Consider the following 22,429-nt stretch of genomic DNA (forward strand, 5'->3'; position numbering starts at 1 on the left):
AAGAATTCCGTGAAGGTGGGGGGGCAACAAATATTTCTGGGTCATTTTAGGTTTTTCTTTTCTTTTCCGCGACACTTGTGCAAAAATTAAAAGGGGACGAGACCCTTTCATTTTCCCTTTCTATGTCTTTTATTTCCCCAGAAAGTAAAGGGGCGGGCCCGATGCGCCCCCTCCCTCCCCGATCCGTCACTGAAAAACTGACTTTCCTTGGATTATCGTTGTACTGTTGACAGTTGTGACATCGCATGGTGATGTAAAGTTTCCTGCGAGTATAGCACATAGACATAATCAAACAACTTGAATTTGATCAAGTTTGAAGAGTTTACACTGAATCCAAATATTTCCCTTAACTAAACATGTCTCCATTGAGGAGTCAGCACGTTTTAAATCTGCTCAACCCCCTCTCCTCATCTGAATATTTAAGTGTATTTTCCCCCAGGTAAAATAACATCAATTATGTGCAGTCGTGTGACATGCTTTCTACGATATTCCTGATGTGATCCTGTGTCTTAAGAACTATCAAAACAAACACAAGTATTTTATTTGTTCAAACAATGTTGTTACAATGTGGTAGTACTTACAGCTTCTTTGAATTGATATGATGTGAATGCAATGACTAACACAAACCTTATACACTGTATTTAAAAGCATGATTTAGGGTCTTATGTATCGTTTTTATAATGGTTCAAAGAGGAAAATCGAGGTGAGGAAATACATCCACTTTTTGAATTTTGATCGATTTCACGGACTACGGTGATAAAACATGAGAATATCCTGTGACCGATCAGCTACTGTGATGAATGAGCATGATTTCTAGACGTCGCGCTCTTCCCCTTCGTCTTCCTCTGGTCGTTCATGACTACGATCGCCGTGATGACCATGATGACCATGGGGTGGATGAAGGTGCGGCGGACGTGGGTGGTCGCCGTCGTCGTCTCGATCACCGTGCTCCCAGTTACCGCCATCATCGTGATCGCGATCGTTGTCGAAGTCATCATCCCTGTCGTGGTGATCATCTCCGCGTTCGTCATCGTCGTCATCGTGCCAACCATGTTTGCCTGAGGTGAACACACGAAATTAATGGTTTTGCATTATTTAATTTACTTCATACTTTTAGGGTGTAGCCGCAGGAAAAAAAAAAACAGTTTTCGGACATCCTTTCTTACCCTCTAGTGCAACGATGTGACAAATTGTTTCAAAAAAACATAAGAGCATCGTACCATCCTGCTTTCAACCAGCAGCTCATAAGATTCAATTTCAATTCATTTCAAACCTTTGAATATTTTCAGACTTCAAAATGATCACTTATCTTTTGATAATATCTCACAAGTTTATCTTTTTTTTTTCAATCCGATAACATATCTCCGTTTTGAAAATAATAAGTGTCATAGATGTTACGTTTTCTTTATTTCTGTGCTTGAAAGCATCAGTTTAACTTTCATTTTGATATAACAATCTCACTCTGATCCCAAATAAGAAAAGATAAAGGATAGGAAAGTTATTGAATAGAAATACAAATGAAACAAAAGAAAAAAACAATGTTTAACATTAAAGGTCCGGTTTACCTTTGGGAGCAGTGATTGAAAAATGTTCAAGAAATCGCCTTTCATGCATGTGTAGGCCTGTTGTACCACAAAACACCCTCCCATCTAAAATTTTTGCAATAAAGCCTAAAATATAAGGAGATGTCAATATTTTTCTCAATAAACCATAACTGTAGATGGTTTAGTCTGGAAACATTTTTATTATAACCATTGTTCACATTTTGTATATTTAACAATACTTAACATTGATTATACTGATTAACATTTTCACAGTGGTTGTTTCTATCCCTAACTCACATTTTAGAACTATTTTAAAGCACTAATGCTGGGTTTTTCTTTCATCTGCAAATGGTAAATTATGCCTTTAAGCTAATCTCTAAAAAAGAAAATATTTCCTCAACTTTGGGATTTGGATAGCATGTAGTTGAAAATTCAAAATGCTGGATTTCAAGCAAGTCTTTCATTTTTCATTCGAGGTCAAATTGAATAATTTCGATGTTGCACAGATTTATAGACATGACTTTAGCACGACATCATGCTGATGAGTCGTGACTGTCATCATACGAAAATTCGGTCGTAGATGGTCAGGCAATCCCAAGATTTGGTTGCAAGCAGAAATCATGCGTTTTCGTTATTTCTTATGTCAAAATGCACAATCTTACCGTTAAATGTCTGCGATCTCATTAAAGAAGAGAAGATCCATTGAGAGGAAAAGCGAACTTACCTGGGTAGCCCATGTCCATGTCCCCCATTTTTCCTTTTTTCCATTCCCATGATGACATGTGGTCGCTCTGTGAATTAAAACCGAGCAGTTCATACAGTTACATTATATATTGTTGATATTGATATAAAATGATGCGATTTCAAGTGGGGAACAAGAGTTCTTATTTGTTTCACCTCACTCTCTCCATATTATTTTGAAGTGTACACTCGTATATAATATGTTAATATAATGATTATCACGCACACACACACACACACACAAGTCATAACAATGTTTTACTTTTTTGCTTTCGCCCTTTCTCACTCTCTCCTCCCACTGTCTACGTAATAATCTCTCACTCGACCTAATTCTTTTCAATCTCAACTTTTCTCTCTTTTCTTTTCTCCATTTGTCTTTCTATTTATATATCTTTCCAACTCAACCAGGCATTATATACCAATATATTTCTGTCCACGTGTACCTCTATTTCTTTACATTGTATATCTCTCATTTCATCTTTCTCTTCATTATTATCTCCTTCTGCATACATGTCTTTCCTTTTCTCTAAATACCATGTATCTCCATCAAATTTGTATAGATCTCTTTCTTTTCCTCTTGTTATCCCAATTTATCATTTTAGCCATATGTGTGATGGCACAATCCTATTTACCATAGGTATGTGAAATTTGTGCACATTCTGACCCATTGACACAAAAAGGGTTAACTAACCTCTTCCACTGCGTCATTTGTGCCGCAGAGCCAAGAGGGCCCTCCTCCAAGGAATACCACCGCCAGAGTGACGGCGAGCGCAATAAGGATGACAACGATGACTAGAGCTGACACCAACTTGCGGACCCGTCTGGTGCAGCAGGTTTTGCCGCCCTCAACGGCAGTCAGTACTTCTACCTCTTCTTTGTCGGTTTTGATGGGAATCTGTAAAGGGAGGTTGTACATAATCATATACTTCGCAGCGTGTTGTAAGGTACTGAAGTAAAGAACTTTAAGGGGAATTTACTGAATGCGGTTCATTTATTTTCTGCTGAAATTCTGACCAGGAGAAAAAAAAATCATCAAATCTTAGTTACCATGCAATTCTTCGTGTTTAAACAACAACAACAACAACAACATCAACAACAACAACAACAAAACACAAACAAACGCAATTGACACAGAAGACAGCACAGACTTTTATAGAGAGTCTGAAAAATGTGTTACGTGATTTACTTTCCACTGGTGTGATTCAACAATTTATGAAGTATGCGAACCTGAATGTATCACAGGTTTACGTTATGCGGTTTCTCTTTGGTTCTTTTTTTTTAAAGACATTAAACATAAGATTTATTTTATTTTTCCCATTTTAATTGCAATTATTTAAGTTAACTCTAAAAAGTAGTGGAGACTCAGTTGGTTTCCTAAATAAATAAACATTTTAATTTGTGAATAAGATATTAATAATAATAATGATAATAATAATAATAATAATGATAACATCTTCTGTGCTTTCTTAACTGTAACCATATTTGATTTATATTAATCATGCACGCTGTTCCCTTAAATGAATAAAAAGGACATCAATTAACTTCAATGTCTGTCTAAGTGTCCTAGAAATCTCATTTATTTTGCCTTCTTTTTTCCTCCTAGAAGCCAACACACTTCCTAAAGATCTGTCGTTGAGGTAGAGTACTGCTGAGCACAAAGGTTTCATGCTTCACTGACTATAAGAAAGAAAAGTCATGACGTATGCATGATGCGCCTTGCGGTCTTGCAATTGACGATGTTGAGAAACAATGTACCGGCTTTGCCCCTCCCCCTTTTAAACAAAAACAAAACGTATTGATTGTGAGCACAAACTTGAGAAAATGTTCTTGTCTATTTTTTTTTTACTCTAGAAAGTAAGTTCATGATGACAATAGTCCAATAAGATTAACCCTCGACCATTTGCAAATGAAAAAAAAACAACAACAACTAAGCATTACTGCTTAAAAAAAAAGATTCTAAAATGTGAGCTAGGGATAGAAGCAACCAAAGTACAAATTTGAACCAGTATAATCGATGTTAGATATTGATTAATATACAAATTGTGAACAATAGTTATAACAAAATTGTTTCCAGACTAAATCGTGTACACTTGTTGTTTAATAAGTAAAATAGTAATATCTCCTAGGTTTTATTGCAAAGATTTTATATGGCAGGATGTTTTGCGATACAACTGACCTACACATGTACATCAAAAGTGATATCTTGAATGTTCTTTTTTAAAGTCACTGCTCCCAAAGGTAAACGGGATCTTTTATACAAGTAGACCTTTAATAATGTATCTATTCCAAATAATTGTAGATTTTAAGGAAGCTGAACATCGTAAACCACAAAATGTAAGAAGTTGTTTTCAAATTTTCGCTTGTGGAAACACCGATCTGTATAAAGCGTTGGTTTTCATGTTTCTATTCTTAAACTTCGTCGTTTAATTGCCATGTGCAGATTTTATGTATAGTATTACACATTATTTAAACTCAACAATACATCGTAACCACTCATTTAACTTAGAAATGCAATGACTGTATGAAGTCTGCTTGGCTTTGTGCGCTTTTATCGATATGCCCCCACCCCCTTCCCAGCAGTAACGTATTTGAGGCCTACATTATTGGTCCCATCGTCAAATTGAAGGAAAACATGACAGACTGTTTTATAAATTATCCATATTTATATAATGTTTATTACGTCATGGGTTTACACTACTACTTTTTGAGAAAAAAATGACGAGCACATAGAATTAGCATTTTTCTCATTTTTACTTCCCCGACATATAAAAACCGGGAGAAAGACAGAGAGAGAGAGAGAGAGAGAGAGAGAATGATTTGTTGTTGTTGTTTCTTATTAGTCTCGCGATCAAACACCACCATCTTTTGCTTTCTTTCTTTAAGATTGTGATCGGGAATTTGATGTTGAAAAAGTTGTGATTTGTTTTTATGAATTCAAATGCTTTTGTTACACAGCTGAACAGAAGATACTGGTCAGAACGTTACCATCCAGGACATCTCCAAACTGGTATATTTTGCTTATTCTTATTGCTTATTCTTAATATTTCCCCTCGTTTTAAGATGATAACTTCATGTGCCCAATTAGGCAAGTAAATAAGATCATTTATAAATGTTCTCTTGTCCAGCGCGAAATTGTTGTTGTTGTTGTTTTAAAGAACGAAAGAAGAGAAAGAGAGAAATGATGCCCTACAAATTGCTGAGATAAGATCAAGAGCTCACATACAACCTGTACGTGTACTGTATCACTATGGCTTTGACGTTGTCCGCTTCTACACACACAAGCTTCATCCTGTTTACCTTCGCATATCACTAATTATGTTGCTGCGCCATGAACAGCTATAGATATTATGAAGATTGTATGCTGCTCGGTCGTGCTTGGTAACATGGGGAATTGTTTCATGTACTACATCCAAGCATGTGTAATGAAATAATCAAGTGCGGTATGAAAAGCAAGGATTTAATAAGCTCGGCCGCTGTTTGTTTTCCCCGATATCAGCTGGAGATGCTAATCTCAAAAAATGACAACGTCATGTTCAACGGGAGCTGCATGTATATTGGTGATGCAAGTACTTACCTCCACCATACCGGCTTCCTTGGCCTTTTGCGCCGCCTTCTCCTGCACAGAATCAATGGTGCTGATTGTTGGTTTCACCATCTTGGTGTACCTGGCTAAATTTCACTGGTTTGAAATAGATCAGAAGCGTTTTTTCCACAGGTGAGCTCCTCAAACCTCAGCTGCTAGTGATCTGTCGCTGGTGTGATTGTAATCGGTCTCTGCTAAGTCATTACCAGTGCTGCGCATCAGAGACAATCAAATGGGGTTTTTGTAACCACGGACAAAGGAAGAGAGTTATTCATATTATATATACCCACCAACTCGAGCTCGCTCTGTTGGTTTCTGCTAGTTGTTTTTCAGGTCGCTTTCTCTTTTAAATTTCTATGTGTACATTCGTTACTAACGCAGTGCGTAGACACTTTACGTAAATCCTTCCTTGCCGACGATGTTTTCGCCATCAACGAATTAGATACATTGCAGTTTTGCGTAATCTCTGTGTTATTATGATTAGATAAGCTAGATAATAAATGTGGATACCTTATTGTAATTAATCAGTGAAAGAAGTGAAAATATGAAATTTGTAACTTCATTATCAAAGTGATACAACGTATACCGAATTCATGAATGGTATATTATGTGAATAGAAACCGTTGCTGCAATTTAGCCTTCGTCATTTTATAATCATTGTTTTATTTCAGAAAGTGGCGTTCTTACTATTTGGCAGCTCTCGTATATATATATATATATATATATATATATATATATATATATATATATATATAATATATATATAGACATACATACATATACGTATTAAATAATTACGTGTACATTTATGTATATTACTTCAGCTATCTATCTTTTGTGTTCTAAGGCAAACTCTAGAAACAATTCAGTAAGAGCTATCAGTAACCAACGTGACAAGCATTTCACTTCCTCTGTTTTAGAGGTTTTGTTTTTCAAGTATAGTTTGCTAGATTTGAAACACATCATTCTGATAAAACTGCGGTTAATTACCTAAAACCAAAATGTATTTGACACGAAAAGAATGAGATTATATGTAATAAATGTGAAGGCTTGATATGATATACACATACTTTTTTTATTTCAAATGCAGAACCCTGTGTCGAATCCATGTAAACAATATGAATGAGGGATATTGTGGGAGGTTATGAAACGTACACAAACCAGCACTGGACGTATGTTTGTATAGATGAAATGTAAATAAAAAAATAATGTTATTGAGTTTCTCTACACACGTCTGGCAAATTGTGAGAGTGTAAAATGCCGGCTTTACTTTGATTTATTCAGCTTTTTTCCCCTCTCGATCTCTATCTCGATTATTTACAAAAGTATCACAGTATTTATTAATGTAAAATGTAGTCCCTGAAATACATGGTTTACTTTAGGAAATACTGCAATCGAATCAATAGCTCCTTCGTTTTCCATTTTAACTGTAAATCCTTCGTAATATGAACTCTGTTAGCATTCCTTTCATGTCTTTAGATATATATGTACAAATGTATGTGTATTTATATGCTTGTATCCATATCGTTCAATGAACAGTATTCCTCTGGCTGCCTCGTAAATTATAATTATGAATGTATATGAGTACACTATAAATTCATTACTTAGGCAAATGTAAAGCTAACTATCACCGTTCTTTTTCCCAGTTACCCTTGTACCACAAATGACATCCGTTCTTTGGCCTTTCTCGGCCTCTCTTTCTGTCTTTATCTTGTTATTTCTTTCTTTTTTTCCTCTTTTTGTCATTTTCTGTTTTACCAGAGAGGCATGGCTGATCTTCCTATACACCAACAGGAGGAAGGGAAATAGCCTTTTTTATTCTTCGACGCACTGTGAAGAGACTACGATAGCTATTTGCATAACACTCGTGGCGCCCCGTACCTTCCGTGCCAAGCACAAACTGGTTTGCGACAAGTGCGTGAGGTATATCATTATGATGGACGGTAAAAAAGGCGACAGATATAGTGACGTCAGCAATCAATGTACGTCCAGGGATGCATTGTATTCGCATTGTTCGCGAGGCATCAACCCGTGAAGATGTGCGTGCTGGGCTTATTGCCCGTAGTCTATGGCTTCAAGAACCTTTACGGTGACAGCTTCCAATAAGTACTTACGCTTTCATGAGGAAATCTGTGCGACAATTGATAATAACTGTATCATATCCATGCTCATTTTAACAGCTACATTGCATAAGAAACGGTGCCAACATACGTGTATGCTGTCGTTATTACACAAACGTCAATGTTAATCGAACCGTTCTTGTGGCTTGTTTCTTTTCATATGTGTGTGCGTGTCTATATTCTTTCTAATGTATCTGAACTAGATTATTAATTTGTAAACAACAGAATGCGGGTCTGTGGCGAGAACTGATTTCTTGTAAATTCGCCAAATGCGGGCAAATGGAACGCTGCGGGGCATGAAAAAGGAACAAAGGCTGATACTATTAAAGTAGCCTTTTTGTCAACAAGTTGAACTTGGAAGACCCCGGATGTTTGACAGAGGGTACTCAGAGTTCAATCCACGCAACAAAACAACTAACTCTCCTCTCTCTCTCTCTCTCTCTCTCTCTGATATATACGTATGTATATATGAGCATGTACATGTATAGATGTAAAAATCTTTATATTACTCTAATATATCTTTGGATATCGCCTCCTTAAACAGAGACACTACCTGCTTAATATGACTGGGCTTGCATTTTATAAGCAGACACAAGACGCAAGAAGACACCGTCTTCACTTATATCATGCTTTCCCATTCAATCTCACATTTTACTGTTATACATTTTTCATACGCTGTATCCCTAAAGCTAAATTCAAAGGTCGATTATCCTATATACAATATCTTTTAACCCATTTACTTTTTATATCACCTAATATCACCATGCAGAGAAATTTCAGGATCACATATATGCAGGAAACTGACCTTTAAGGAAGCAGCTTATAATATGTTATTTATAAATATACATTTGGTTTCGATTCTTTGCGACCTCGTATTTGCATAACGGACAATGGCTGCTTCATGTAGTGGTATTTAGGCTATACGTTTTGCCTGCGAGCATATTTACATTAATTACTCGATCATATGTTGTGTAACTGTGTAAGTAGGTAGGCCTACCTGTAATTTATGAGAGAAGACAAGAGAGTGAAATACAGACAGGGAGAGAGAGAGAGAGAGAGGGAGAGAGAGTGAGAGGGAGTGAAATATATATATATATATATATATATATATATATGTGTGTGTGTGTGTGTGTGTGTGTGTGTGTGTGTGTGTGAGTGTGTGTGTGTGTGTGTGTGTGTGTGCCTTGGTGTATGCTCACGAACAACTACATGGAACATACACACTGTGCTGACAGTACGAGAAGGCAAATTAAATCATTTGTAACATACGAAGCAATGTGCGTATTAAACAGTATACTGTCTGCTCCTGGCGGCTCCGACACAGACACAGACAAATATACATGCACATTTACAAACACACACAACTGTTGTTGACATATCTCAGTATAGATGGTGCTATTTCCTTCATATCACCCACACTTCCACACACATAGAGACACACGCACACCATCACTTATACACAGAGAGAGAGAGAGAGAGAGAGAGAGAACGCCTAAAGAATCACATACGTATTATTGATTTTATACGACGGTATCAAAAGAAAAAAAAAAACCTGCAGAAACCTGCAGACGAGTGTATTGACATTTCGTAACGCCTCTTCTAATGATTGGGGTTTGAATTGGGTCTCCGCTGTGCTTTCCATATACGTGTACATGCATTCTACTGTAAATTATATATTGATCTGCGGAAGATGTGTGCCTTCCTTCAAGTTTATCATAATGAATTGATTTTGCTGGAGAAAAGGTTCCTAAAGATGACGATGAAACCTTTACTCTTAAACTGAATATCATGTATGCCATTAAAAAAGTGAACAGCATACATGCCTACTGACATGCATACTGCATGTATGCATTATAATATGTGCACAGTACAATATTATAATCATATGTTAGCCTGTGTGAAGAGCTTCTTTCTAACATTTGCTAAATCCGCCTTTGATGACAATGGAATCTCTTGGAGATTGATTTATTTCATATCCATATTAGTGTTTTTATTACTTCCCCGGCACCCTATAATGGGGTACAGAAAATGTGTCTTTATTAAGGAAAAAACAGTACAACGTGTACATGTCTACGTTGACTTTTGAGAGCCATCATTTTTTCTTTGTTTCTCATTTCCTGGATAACACCTTTTACAAAAACAAAAACAGTTTGGCACAATGATCGATAATACATTGATGTCGTCTAGGTGACTAGTTTCTTTGACTTCGTTTTTTTTTTCTTTTGGTTTTTCTGGGATCATTCATCAAAATTTCTATACTTTCTCCTCCTGTTATCTCCATCCCTAAAAGAATATAATATGCATAAAAATCAAACATTTTCTTGCTAACAATTAAGTAATACGCGGGTCATCTGGAAAATTTCACGCATCGGAAAGCTAGCCTGTATGGCCTGAACAAAACTCAAATTACATTGCCTTATTTCTTATGATCATTTATTTATCATGATTATTTGTTTAATCACGGCAACAAGAATCAGCCAAATGCTTTTTTTTCAACATATTGAAATGATTACACAATGCAATACAGAAAATAGAAGAAACATAACTTAATCAAATACAACAAACAAATTCGCAAAATGGTAACCAACAATTTACAACGTTATGATTCAAAACGAAATATAAACACAAATCATAAAGCCATACAATAAGACAATAAGACAAAAAAGCTTAACTTTTATAGCTGCAAGTCATTTTAAAATTTTCATATGATTGTAGGTTTAAAGGACAAGTTCACCTTGATATACATGTGGATTGAGTGAATGCAACAATATTAGTATAATACATCAGTAAAAGTTTGAAGAAAATCAGACAATCCGTTCAAAAGTTACGAATTTTTAAAGTATCTGCACAGTCACTGCTGGATGAGGAGACTACTTCAGTGCATGATGTCACATGCGTACAACTATATAAGGAAAATAAAAAGAAAATTTCACAATACTTTATTTTTTTAACAAAGTGGACATTTCTTCGACTTGATACTGATGTATGGTAAGGGTGATATTATTCCCCTTTCCTTCTTAAAAAAAAAGAAGTCGAGTGTTCTTTTGTTATGCGAGAAAATTTATGTGAAAGTATGTTGAAATTTCTTTATCTCTCTTTATATCATTGTACACATGTGACATCACAAGCTATTGTAGTCTTCTCATCCAGGCGTGACTGAGCAGAAACTTCTACAATTCATAACTTTTGAACGGGTTGTCCAATTTTTCTCAAACTCTCACTGATGTGTCACTGATTGCTGCATTCACTCAACCCACATGTCTATGAAGGTGAAATTGTCCTTCAAGGTCAGTTCGTAAATCATTCCATAATTTACACCGTGATATCTTAAACTAGTTCTAACTTTCACCGAAGTAATGGCATGATTTACAAATGATTCGTTTCTTAACCCGTTCCATACTAAATTCTGAAATCCCCATAGACCGCTGCTTCTTTAGAAAAATAACGGCTAATACGTTTTAATAAAATTTATCAATTTCTCACCGATTTGATTTAATTTGTCCCAAGTGAGGCAGTTATCAATGCGTACTCCGAGGTATTTACATGTGATAACCTGACATATATGCTATCATCTTGCCTTTGATTTCTTTTGTGACCCAAATCAACATTCCTTTGCATTTCTTCGCAGTCAATGCAAGACGGTTACATGAAAGCAATTTTGAAATATTCTGTCAATAAATAACTATCAATGTCCACAAGTTTTCACCAGGACATTGTATGCACCTGTCATCTGCATAATACACACAAAACACGTAGATCCAGTTATAATTAGACGTATCATTATATTTCGTATTTCATGTTTGGATGTTTGTTTTTGTATTATAAACGTATTTGTCTGTGTATACGTGTATTCGCATGTGTAAATGTGAAGGCGCGTGGCTGTTGTGTGTATAGAGTGGATACGTGTGTGTTTATGAATACAATTGTGCACACACACATAATAAAATGTAAGAAAGAAGATGAATTTAGCGCATGATAGTTTCGCTATGGCTCTGACGGTATTATTTCGCGCCATCAACGTTCAAATCACTGTATTTGCACCCTCACATCTCATTACCCTCCCCCTTAACACATGTGAACCCGTTTCACACACTCCCCAGACACCAAAAACTACATAATAGTTACGCTACCCAATGCCTTAAACAAGGTAATCAGTTTACTCCGTTATGAAGGGCTCAGTTTCAAAAAGCACTTCATCCATTTTACATTAAAAATACTTTACGTATTCATTTTTAGGGCAACTGTATGTTTATACAAACTGTATTGACAAAGGCTGAATCTCCACTAAGCTGAATAATGCTGAATATCCACTGAACTGCAATGCCGTCGTAGGAAATTGACCAATCAAAGGCCACCAATATTGACTTGAGCCCTCTACTGACCTAATCTGTAAACAGTATAAGTTGGCTTTAAAAGCTATTGGCTTTCTGTCAAAATCATCACGCATATCTGACGAATGTCTAGTAAAAGCTCATCATATTTGCAATTGCGGCCAATGAAAGAGAACTCATTGACATCATAACAAACATCTTAAGAAAAGGACAGGAATGAAAATTACTGGACAGGAGCAAGAAAGAAAGGGCAGACAAATAATGCTGAAAGAAGGTGATTTTTATGTATAGTCCCGTGCGCTTCGTTTACTGTTAATTACTGCGCCTTTAATACAGTTCAAATAATCAATTGTTTGTTTCTGTTATAGGGTATTGAGTTGTATACATTGATTGAATTTGAGCCGTAAGTTGTGCCCAAAATTATGCAAATATACAAGCGTTTGGTAGGTATGGACTGTGACATAATATATTGTACAGAATTCCACTGAAAAAAAAAGTCATTAAACTTATGTGGTTTAATGTACATGTAGTCCTAGATATCCTATTCCGTCCATTTACTTATTATCTTGTTCAGTACTTTTGAGTGTGGGTTTGTAGTTTGGAGTTGTAGTTCAGTGTTGCTCTTTACTCTAATTTTGTATTGCATGTTGTGAATTGTATTGTTAATAAAGATGGCAATAATTTCTTGATAACTACATAATTACATTGTTTACACTTCAATATCAATCATTGTATTTTGCTTTAATTCAAGTTCAAAATAAGTATGTTTTGTGTTTGATTGTCCAGCACAAGCAATAATGAATGCCATACAAGTCATGTAAATAAGGAGAAGAGACAACAAAGCTCCACTAGGAGAGAGAGAGAGAGAGAGAGAGAGAGAGAGATAGAGACTGAAAACTTTAGAAATGTGTGGGTGCAAATCATTGATTTGTTCAGAAACAACGCTTTTGATTTAATCGATATGAGAGGTACCTCGCTCATAAACCTAAAGATTGTGGAGTTTCATCAAGACGTGTTTTTTTTTTTTCGGGTGCACAAGTTGTTGTTTTTTCTGCCAAGAATTCTTCATACTTTTTTTTTTTCCAGATTTCTGAAGACTGGCATGTCAAACGAAGCTAGTAAAATTGACGTCGTCGTAGGGCAGAATCAATTCACAACACATTCAACAGTTAACAACGCCCTCAACGTCAAAACATTTGATTTGGGGCGTCATCACGGCTGTAAAAATGAAAGGGTAACGCAGTTATCCCAGCGTGCGCGTAATGCCAGCCCAGCGCCAATTACTCGCGAAGAGCATTTTCGACTTGATTATTTTTTGACAATTTCTATTCTGACTATTTTTTCTTGGTTCTGAATTTACACACACACAAATACACACACACAAATCAACAAATATTTATTTGGTGATCAAGCTGAAATTTCATAGCTGAGATTAAAAAAGAAAAAGAAAAACGAAAAACAAATGTCACTATTTTTGGTTCCTAAAATCACCATCTAGCAACGCTGAGTAAATCATAATGGTGATTCATGACCTCTGGAAAATTTACTTTGTTTTCATTATTTGTGACTATATTTGTTGATTTTGAAATCCAAATCCTCAATTATCAATAATTTATGATGACCAGATTAATGTTTCATTACCAAGGGTTTCACGATAATAAGCAAATTTCACCATTTTTTTTTTGGTGGTTGCTAAAATGAGTCAGATCACCATATGGTCATGATGGTATTGTTGAGTAAACATTGGCGGAAAATTGGACTTATCTTTTATCAATTGTGCTTTTATATATATATATATATATATATATATATATATATATATATATACCTTTTTTTAATCACAAAAGAAAAGATCTGATAAAATCTCCAAAATATTGTTCTAATGACAACACTAATAAATCATGGGTTTCAGGAAAATTACTACATTTTACCATTTTTACTAAGATCAGCCCGATCACCTTCTTGGAATGCTTCCACAATCCTCGTACGTGATATGCATAAATGGCAAAAAAAAAAAAATGGCAAAAGACATTAAAAAAAAAGAAAGAATTGATGCTTGAAAATGTTCCGCTGACATTTTTTTAAAGTTTTTTTTTTTGTTTTGTTCTGTGCCATGGCATCTGTGATAAGAAAGAAAAGACAGCTCAAATGGGGCTTGGTCACCCAAAATGTGAAGTACAAGTCACATTTTCCCCTTGCTTAATTTTACCAAGTAGATAATAATATACGGAAATACTGCAGTATAATCATCTTCGCTAGTAAAAGAATAAACGTTGAAAATTTGTAAAGTCGAGAGCGTTCTCTCAGTTTATATGATACGTTTCAGCGATGAAGACAAATTCTAAATGTTACCATTTAAGTGTATAGAAACACTTCGCGAGAAAAAAAAAACATTCCTGAACAACTACCTAATAACCTTCTTCAGCAATATTCCCCAGGATAACATTCTGATTCCTTTATTGTATTATAATCAAATCTATATGAATATGTACGTGGTACATGATGCATGTATGTGTGCATACATAATATATCGATTTATTTATCTATCCATATTATGAATATGAATATATATGTATGTATAGGATGGGTACATAATGTATATTGTATGAGCATGTATATGTATGTGTACGATGTGCCTTACCATTACTGCGTACATGAAATAAGAACGATATATTTCATTTCATATCAGATAACAATATGTATAGGATACTTTGTATTCACACATTATCATTTTCATAGTGCATATACGGTCATTACTCCGGCAAAGGCAACTGAACGTCTTAACTTTAATATCATTATCATATTGTATCTATCATCATTACTATTATTGTAAAGTAGTTGGAGTGGTACACATACACTCTGTAACTTTCCCCTTTCCCCCTACCCTTCCCTATTCTCTCTTTCTATATTCCCTATTCTATCCAGAGTAGGTAAGCATGTAGTCTCCATATACCGTCAAGCTTCGGCTTATTTTGGAGACCCTTCTGTTTAAGTTCCATAAGCTGTTTGTATTTAAATGTCTTGTATAATTGTACTAAAAACTATGTATCAATATACTGTTTGTCATAAATGATATTTACATAATCATATCTGATGTAACGGAATTAAGCAGAAATAGATCAAATCAAATCAAATATTATGGGAAGGTTGGCTGCATCGGACACTGTAGTAAAAGAAAACCCAAATCACTTCGTATTGCATCAACCATACATATTTAAACACTTTAAACATAAATAATGTCGCCACTTTTTGTCATACCCAATAGTGAGTGTTTGTCAAAGTACATGATTCTTCTAAACTTGAATTATATATGAACTGATGATATTTTCTATATTGATTTACAGCAAAAGAAAGCCCACATCAGTTCGTATTGCTCCAACCGTATACACTTTAGACATACGTGATGAGGGCACTTTGTAGCATACCTAATACAGAGTGCACGTCATTCTAGTACATGTCGCTGTTAATTCTAAGTATTTGCATGGAATTGTCGAAAGAAACGGCATCGACACGTTTATTATGGAACATTCTATCTTTCTTCTGCCCGTCCCATCTCAAAGAACGAGAGAAAAAAAAGAAAACACCCCTGTGATGATGCAACTATAAAGGACTGGTACTAACTAAAAGTCAAAATCAAATTGTACACTTAGAAAGAAAAAAGTAGTCGCAACTTTTGATGCGGTATGTGATGTTTATTGACCCAATGTTTCTCATCTGTAGGCCTTTGATTGGATATGTGGTCAAAGATGCCGCGGCAGCTAACAGAGTTATAGAAGAAAAAAAAAATAATCATAATTTTCAACAAACCATTTCAGTGCAGTTAATTATGTTCATTTTTTTTAATGACATGTTTCAGTGCCCTTATACTTTTATATACGACTACAGCCTTCAACAGTATCACTCTTCTATATCCTCTCCCCTTTTCAAAGTAACTTATCACATGTCCGTGAAAATATACGACATCTGTCCTTCTATCGTTTCTTTTTTTTTCTTTTCTTTACATGGTTCGCAGTTTTTTTTTTTTTTTGATAGAGATACTTCCTCGTATTTATTGGAATACATGTACGAAGGGAAAGTCCCTCTTGCGCAAATGACGTGATGTCTTCAATATTATTTTCATTTTCCTTCATGGAAGAGGTTCAGAGTTTGCGTAAGTGTAATGGACTAGAATCCTTTGTTTGGTGGGTAACAAAAGAGTCATACCGCGTCAATCAGCCACAGATTGAATAGGTAATAATCAATCGGTTTGAATTGAGAGAGAGAGAGAAAAAAAAAAGGAGAAAGAGAAGCTGAGAGAGAGGGAGAGGAAAAGAGGGAGGGAGATATAAAGATGAAACATTACATTTACAGCTTGCTAATGAGTATCACAACCGACAGGGAAAAAAATAGTCGAGAAATCTAAAAGCGATCTATCTCACTGGTATCTCTCTCCCCCTCCCCCTGAAATGAAAAAAAAAAAGAAGAAACGAGCAAACGAAAATAGCCTACTTCTCAAGAAACAACGCATCAAGTTCATGTTGAATTTGTTTTGAATTATTTTTCTGTAGTTTTCAGCCCTTTCTGCGCTCCCCTTATGTACAGTCACGTGTGCGTCGACAACGCTATAATGATTATGATTTTTTGCTCGGCGCCGTATTTCCTGATGATAGCTCACCTTTTTTGTCCGACAGTTCGAACATTAGCAAAATATATTATACTTCTTATGATCTTTTCTGTCTTTTTTTTTTGTTTACATATACTCCGTCTTTCTCAGTATCACCCACACATCATGGTCATGTTTCTATTCAGCACCATGTGGAATTTCAGCGATGATTCTTTTTTCCTTAACAAAGGACCTAAAAGATGAAGTACAACAGTGAGCAGTTCGAACATTAGCAAAATATATTATACTTCTTATGATCTTTTCTGTCTTTTTTTTTGTTTACATATACTCCGTCTTTCTCAGTATCACCCACACATCATGGTCATGTTTCTATTCAGCACCATGTGGAATTTCAGCGATGATTCTTTTTTCCTTAACAAAGGACCTAAAAGATGAAGTACAACAGTGAGCAGTTCGAACATTAGCAAAATATATTATACTTCTTATGATCTTTTCTGTCTTTTTTTTTTTTTTTACATATACTCCGTCTTTCTCAGTATCACCCACACATCATGGTCATGTTTCTATTCAGCACCATGGGGAATTTCAGCGATGATTCTTTTTTCCTTAACAAAGGACCTAAAAGATGAAGTACAACAGTGAGCTGCCCAGGGGGCAGGGAACTCGTAAAAAGGAGCAGGAGAACAATAAAGGTTATGGATGATGGTTTCGACGGTACCTGTGTAGTTGATCAGGGAGGTGTGGGTTGATGGAGCGCAATCTAAATATTCGTCATTGGTAGCACGGACGGCTTCGGATGCGGGAGCGAGACCCTCGCCCCCTCAGAAGTTAGCTGTTGGGCGAGTCAAGATTAGCCGGGTCTTTAGACTTCGTCGTGCACAAACGTCTTGGTTGCTTGAGCCCAATTGAGTTCCCGGAGATCGGGACTCGCTTGGAGAAGAAAAACAAGATGGTGAAGTTGGGATTACTTCCGAGTAGTCCCGACGAGGACGCAGAAAAGAAGAATACGGCGGAGGAAGAAAGGCTTGACAAACAAGACATTGGGGATGAAAAGGGGATAAAGGCTCTTCCAGGAGAACAGCAGCAAGTTTCCTTACCGGTAGGTACACTCTCTCCATCCAGACCTCCTTCGACCTGCTCTACTTTTTAATTCTCTTGCTTTGATTACTCTTTTATCAAAACTATAACGCAGATAAAAAAATCCCCGATTTAACACACCTATTAAGTGACTATTATATACTCTACATGTATATTCTCTCATAATGATTAGATAAATAGCTATCGAAGGTTGAGGAGCTGCTTTTTTATTGTTGACAACTGCAACACGTTTAGGGGAACAATCTTTATTTAAACAGCTATGTACAGAAGCCTATGAGAGCTACCAGCCACCAGGCCAACCCTCAGGTGTTTATATGTATTAAATAGGAGAATCATTTTTCAGTAATGTTTTGTTAAAGGGATCATACAGTTTTGGTTGAGACCAAATTTCAGGTTTCTAACATTTTATGAAATATAAAAGAGCATGTAATTTTATGAGGAATTCAACGTTTATTTGATGAAAATTGGTTTTGAAATGGCTGAGATATCCCAAAAAGAGCGATTCTAATAAAGTGTGGGACCCACACTTTATTACGATCGCTTTGTTTTACTTTGTTTTTGGATGTTTCAGTCATTCCAAACCCGATTTTCATCACATAAACTTGGAATTCCTCTTAAAATGGTATGCTCTGTACTATATCATAAGAGTTTTCTTGGTATCTCGCAAAAAGTTAAAAGCCCAATTCTCATCTCCACCAATGCTGTACCATCCCTTTAACCTACAACACAATGACTACGACAAAATACCAGCTAGTTTTATTATTTTTCTTTTCGTCAGGTCAGATCCAGAGGGAAACAGCTTTCAGCTTGAGATTGACGTGTACATGTGACTGATAAGGGCATGTCACTCTTTAAAGAAACAAAAACCTTCGAAGTTCTGAGTCTATTGAAGTTTATTTGATCTCTACTTTGCTACACTTCCAATCAACATCAACAACAACAAATACACATTAGGCGTTTTCACAGCAGCCCGAAAAAAATCCAAGTTCGAGATATTTTCCTATTTCCCAAGTCAGAAAATAGCGCGCTATTTCGAAACATCGGGCTGATGTGAAAACGCCTATATACGCCAGCAACTTTGAAGGATTAATTTTTAGATTATCTTAAAACTTGTACAATGCCTTTTCAAATCCACTGCTTACTGTTCGCGAAAGGTTCTTGTAAGATTATTTTTACGTCCGTATTTATGGGATTGATTGAGAGAAAAATTAAACAGACATGAACACATACGATGTAGACTTGACCACAAACAATTCATTGCCTGTTCAGTTTATCATAGAGAATAAAGTGTTGAAATCTCATCAAAACTAAAAGACAGTAAAAAATGTATCCCCTTTCTTTTCTAATGGAAATGATAGACAGAAAAGAACTCACGGCAATATCCTGCTAATTCTAAACTTGCTTAAAGAAAATATTGATAGCTTATTCTCGGCATAATGATATTGGAAGTGTGCATTCAAACTCTACTGCTAACGGTCTCCTACTTCCTCATTGAATTATGAATTATGAAGTGCGATTTTTGTATTATTTGTAACTATAAATGTTTTATAAAGGTTTTTGTTATGATTGTAGAGTATAACCTGCACTTTTGTATTGCTCCTTTGTCATAGAGTTATGTATTGTTTAGAATTGTCACACACATGTAATTCATTTTCATTTGATTTGATTTGAGATGCGAAATAGATACGAAGAACAAATGAGAGACGAGTCATCTTTGTTTATCAAGTTATCCGCGCTGCTTCTAAGTCTTTATGACTTTAACTCTTTATGTGCCACGTTCGCACGTCCGACTCAGTCGACGGCGTGCCAACTTCGCATATTCTGCTCAACGAACAAAGCCGCCAAAACCGATCGATAAATCGCTAATCCCGCGGTACAATGAAAGCGTTTCTCGCGCTTTTGTTCCTCACACATACGGCTTGCATTCTATGTGGTGATTGACTACCAAGCGGTGTTCCCAACTAGATTTGCGTGTAAATTCTAAGTTTCTGTCACGGTTTTATGTGTGAAAGTCAAAGTTTCACAGCAATGTAGCAAACTAGTCATTCAAAAGAAAAATTGAAAATAGATTTGTCATACAATTTATATCGAAGCAAAGTTTGGCATTCCTCTTTAACTTTGCTCACTAGTATGTCCAGCTCAAGAGAAATTTGTAGAGGTTATACAAATTGGAAAAAAAAACAGAATTCTTTCTCAAAGCATGTCTACCTTCGTGTCCCAGAATAACGTGGCACACAGGGGGTTTCCACCATGGCACATAAAGAGTTAATTGGCGACAGCTTATCATCTGATTTTTTTTTCTTTTTACAATTATCTGTTGTGTTCATCAGTTTCTTTTCGAGCGAAACATAGTCAAAATTGCTCATAGTTAGAAAATGATATCTACAAATGGTGTCGAGTTCCAATCCTGTGCATTTGAATTTGACTCTACCCATCCAAACTTTGAAACACGCTACGAACAATGCATCGGGAGAATATAACACACACAAAGCCCCAAGATTATTAAAATACAATTTCACTCGGTCCAAGTTGACTTTTCGAAGTTAAACCGTGATATTATAAAATTTATATGCCAACCAAAATCTGACAAAACCCCAAGATTTACGCTTAGTGTTTTGTTTTTATGTGTTGGTTTTGGAACTACAACCATTTCCCTTAAACATAATTTTATTCGGCAAATTGCATGCAATGTACGAGCAAATAGAATCACAGTTTCACCAAAAATTCAAACTTAACTCTCATTTTGGATGTCTCTTTGTGAAAATTTGTTTCTGGAATGTATTTCACAAGACGAAATAGAAAGACCCAACTGTCACTATGATGACTAGCTTTAAAAATGACTCTTTGCCTGTTTGCTATCTTCGCGTAGGTCATACTTTGGATGCTTTCTTGTTTCACTTGCTAATTCTATTCTTTTGCTTCTGTATTTCTCGTAATTTCAGACATCACAATCGGAACTTCTTCATATTGTCCCCCCCCCCCCCCCCCTTGTATTTGCTGCGCCCTGGTCTTTATGATTCTCGTCTTCTTCAAGTAACTTTTCATTTCGTTTTTTTTTCTTCGTCTTCTTTTTCCGCCTCTTTACTTGCATGAATCTGGTAGACCTTCACATCTAGTCAGTTCTGAATACAGATGCAGATCCCCCTATAGCAGTCATGATATTATACTCTGTTTCCCCACCTTATTTGAATGATACGCACGGCCTGTACGTTCCTTCCGTAATAGTGGGGCCTTTTCTTGAACACCTCCTTTTTTCAGTGCTGCTTTGATTTGGTATTAACTATCAGGATTATAGCAGGAATGAAAGGGAAGAACAATTTCTTGATATCGTAGAATTAGTTTTAATGAAATACGTTAAGAAATATGAAATACATGTTGAACGATAATTCTTTGATATAATGGTGTAAACATTCGTTCTGTTTTTTTTTTTTTAAGCCTAAATGATTTTCTTATCGAGTAAAGCTGAATATTTACTTTTTTAGAAAATATATCTATGTTTTTATATTCGTTACATGTCTACCGCGTCGAGGGTAATTCTTTCGTAACCAAAATGCAAAATACTTCCGTAAAAAGAAGAAGACTTTACCATGATTGGATGGCACGATTCCCCATAAGGCTCTGAAGTCCTGTAATTGGTCAACGTGGATCTGATCAGTTGTCTTTGGCCTGCTGGAAGTCACGCTCCGAACATGTGATTCATTACAAAACCGATCCGGGATTATTACGCCAATCAGAAGGCTTGAATTCCAGTTTCATAGAAATTAGGAAATGTTGATATTGTGCTCTACTTATTCTACTTGAGAGAAGGGTGTTTGTGGGCCGATTAAGAGGTGCACCACATTACGAATGTCATTTTAAGAAATCTCTCCCGTATGCCTGTTTAGTGTTATTGTTTTGGTCCTTCTCTTTCTTCCCTCTTTTGGATTCTTTAGGGCTCATCCTCGAAAAATGTGTCTATCAATGATATCAAAAACGTAAATCAATTACTGCAAACTGTAATTACAGCAGAATGGGAAAATTGAATACTACCATTTGATAAAACAGAGTGAACATAATATGCCGGACATATCGTGTGAAAACAACAAATGTGGCAATTCATCTTACATCTATTACATTCCGAATTTTTATACTGCACGTGTAGTTGTTGTTGTTGTTGTTCTTTTGCACACTACTATGTTGATAACAGCTACAACTTTGTTTTAGGTTTCACACACTAGAACGTTTCAAAGACTTTAAAGCTGGATGAATTGTAACAGCAAAATTATCCCATATTATCCTTCTGTCATTTTATTATGATTTGCACTGTCAAGTGCATTTATATCAATCATAGTAAATTATTGCTATTATCGTATATATTGTATATAGTGTGTATATTTCATGCCAGGAGACTCTTTTACTTGAGAGAAAAT

General features: G+C 35.7%; 1 protein-coding gene across 1 annotated transcript; it reads right to left on the bottom strand.

The window, feature by feature from the left end:
* Window positions 1-168: 168 nt before the first annotated feature.
* Window positions 169-6,129, bottom strand: LOC139718707 (uncharacterized). Its single transcript, XM_071630168.1, has 4 exons — window positions 5,860-6,129; window positions 2,977-3,180; window positions 2,269-2,335; window positions 169-1,058 (listed from the first exon to the last, which is right to left on the bottom strand). Exons 1-4 carry the CDS (start codon window positions 5,938-5,940, stop codon window positions 814-816), a joined length of 597 nt encoding a protein of 198 aa, XP_071486269.1. The 5' UTR covers window positions 5,941-6,129; the 3' UTR covers window positions 169-813.
* Window positions 6,130-22,429: the final 16,300 nt, after the last annotated feature.

This window comes from Diadema antillarum, unplaced genomic scaffold (genome assembly GCF_040938485.1).
Source record: "Diadema antillarum isolate AM-2024a unplaced genomic scaffold, OU_Dant_1.0 scf00000099, whole genome shotgun sequence".
Taxonomy (NCBI): domain Eukaryota; kingdom Metazoa; phylum Echinodermata; class Echinoidea; order Diadematoida; family Diadematidae; genus Diadema; species Diadema antillarum.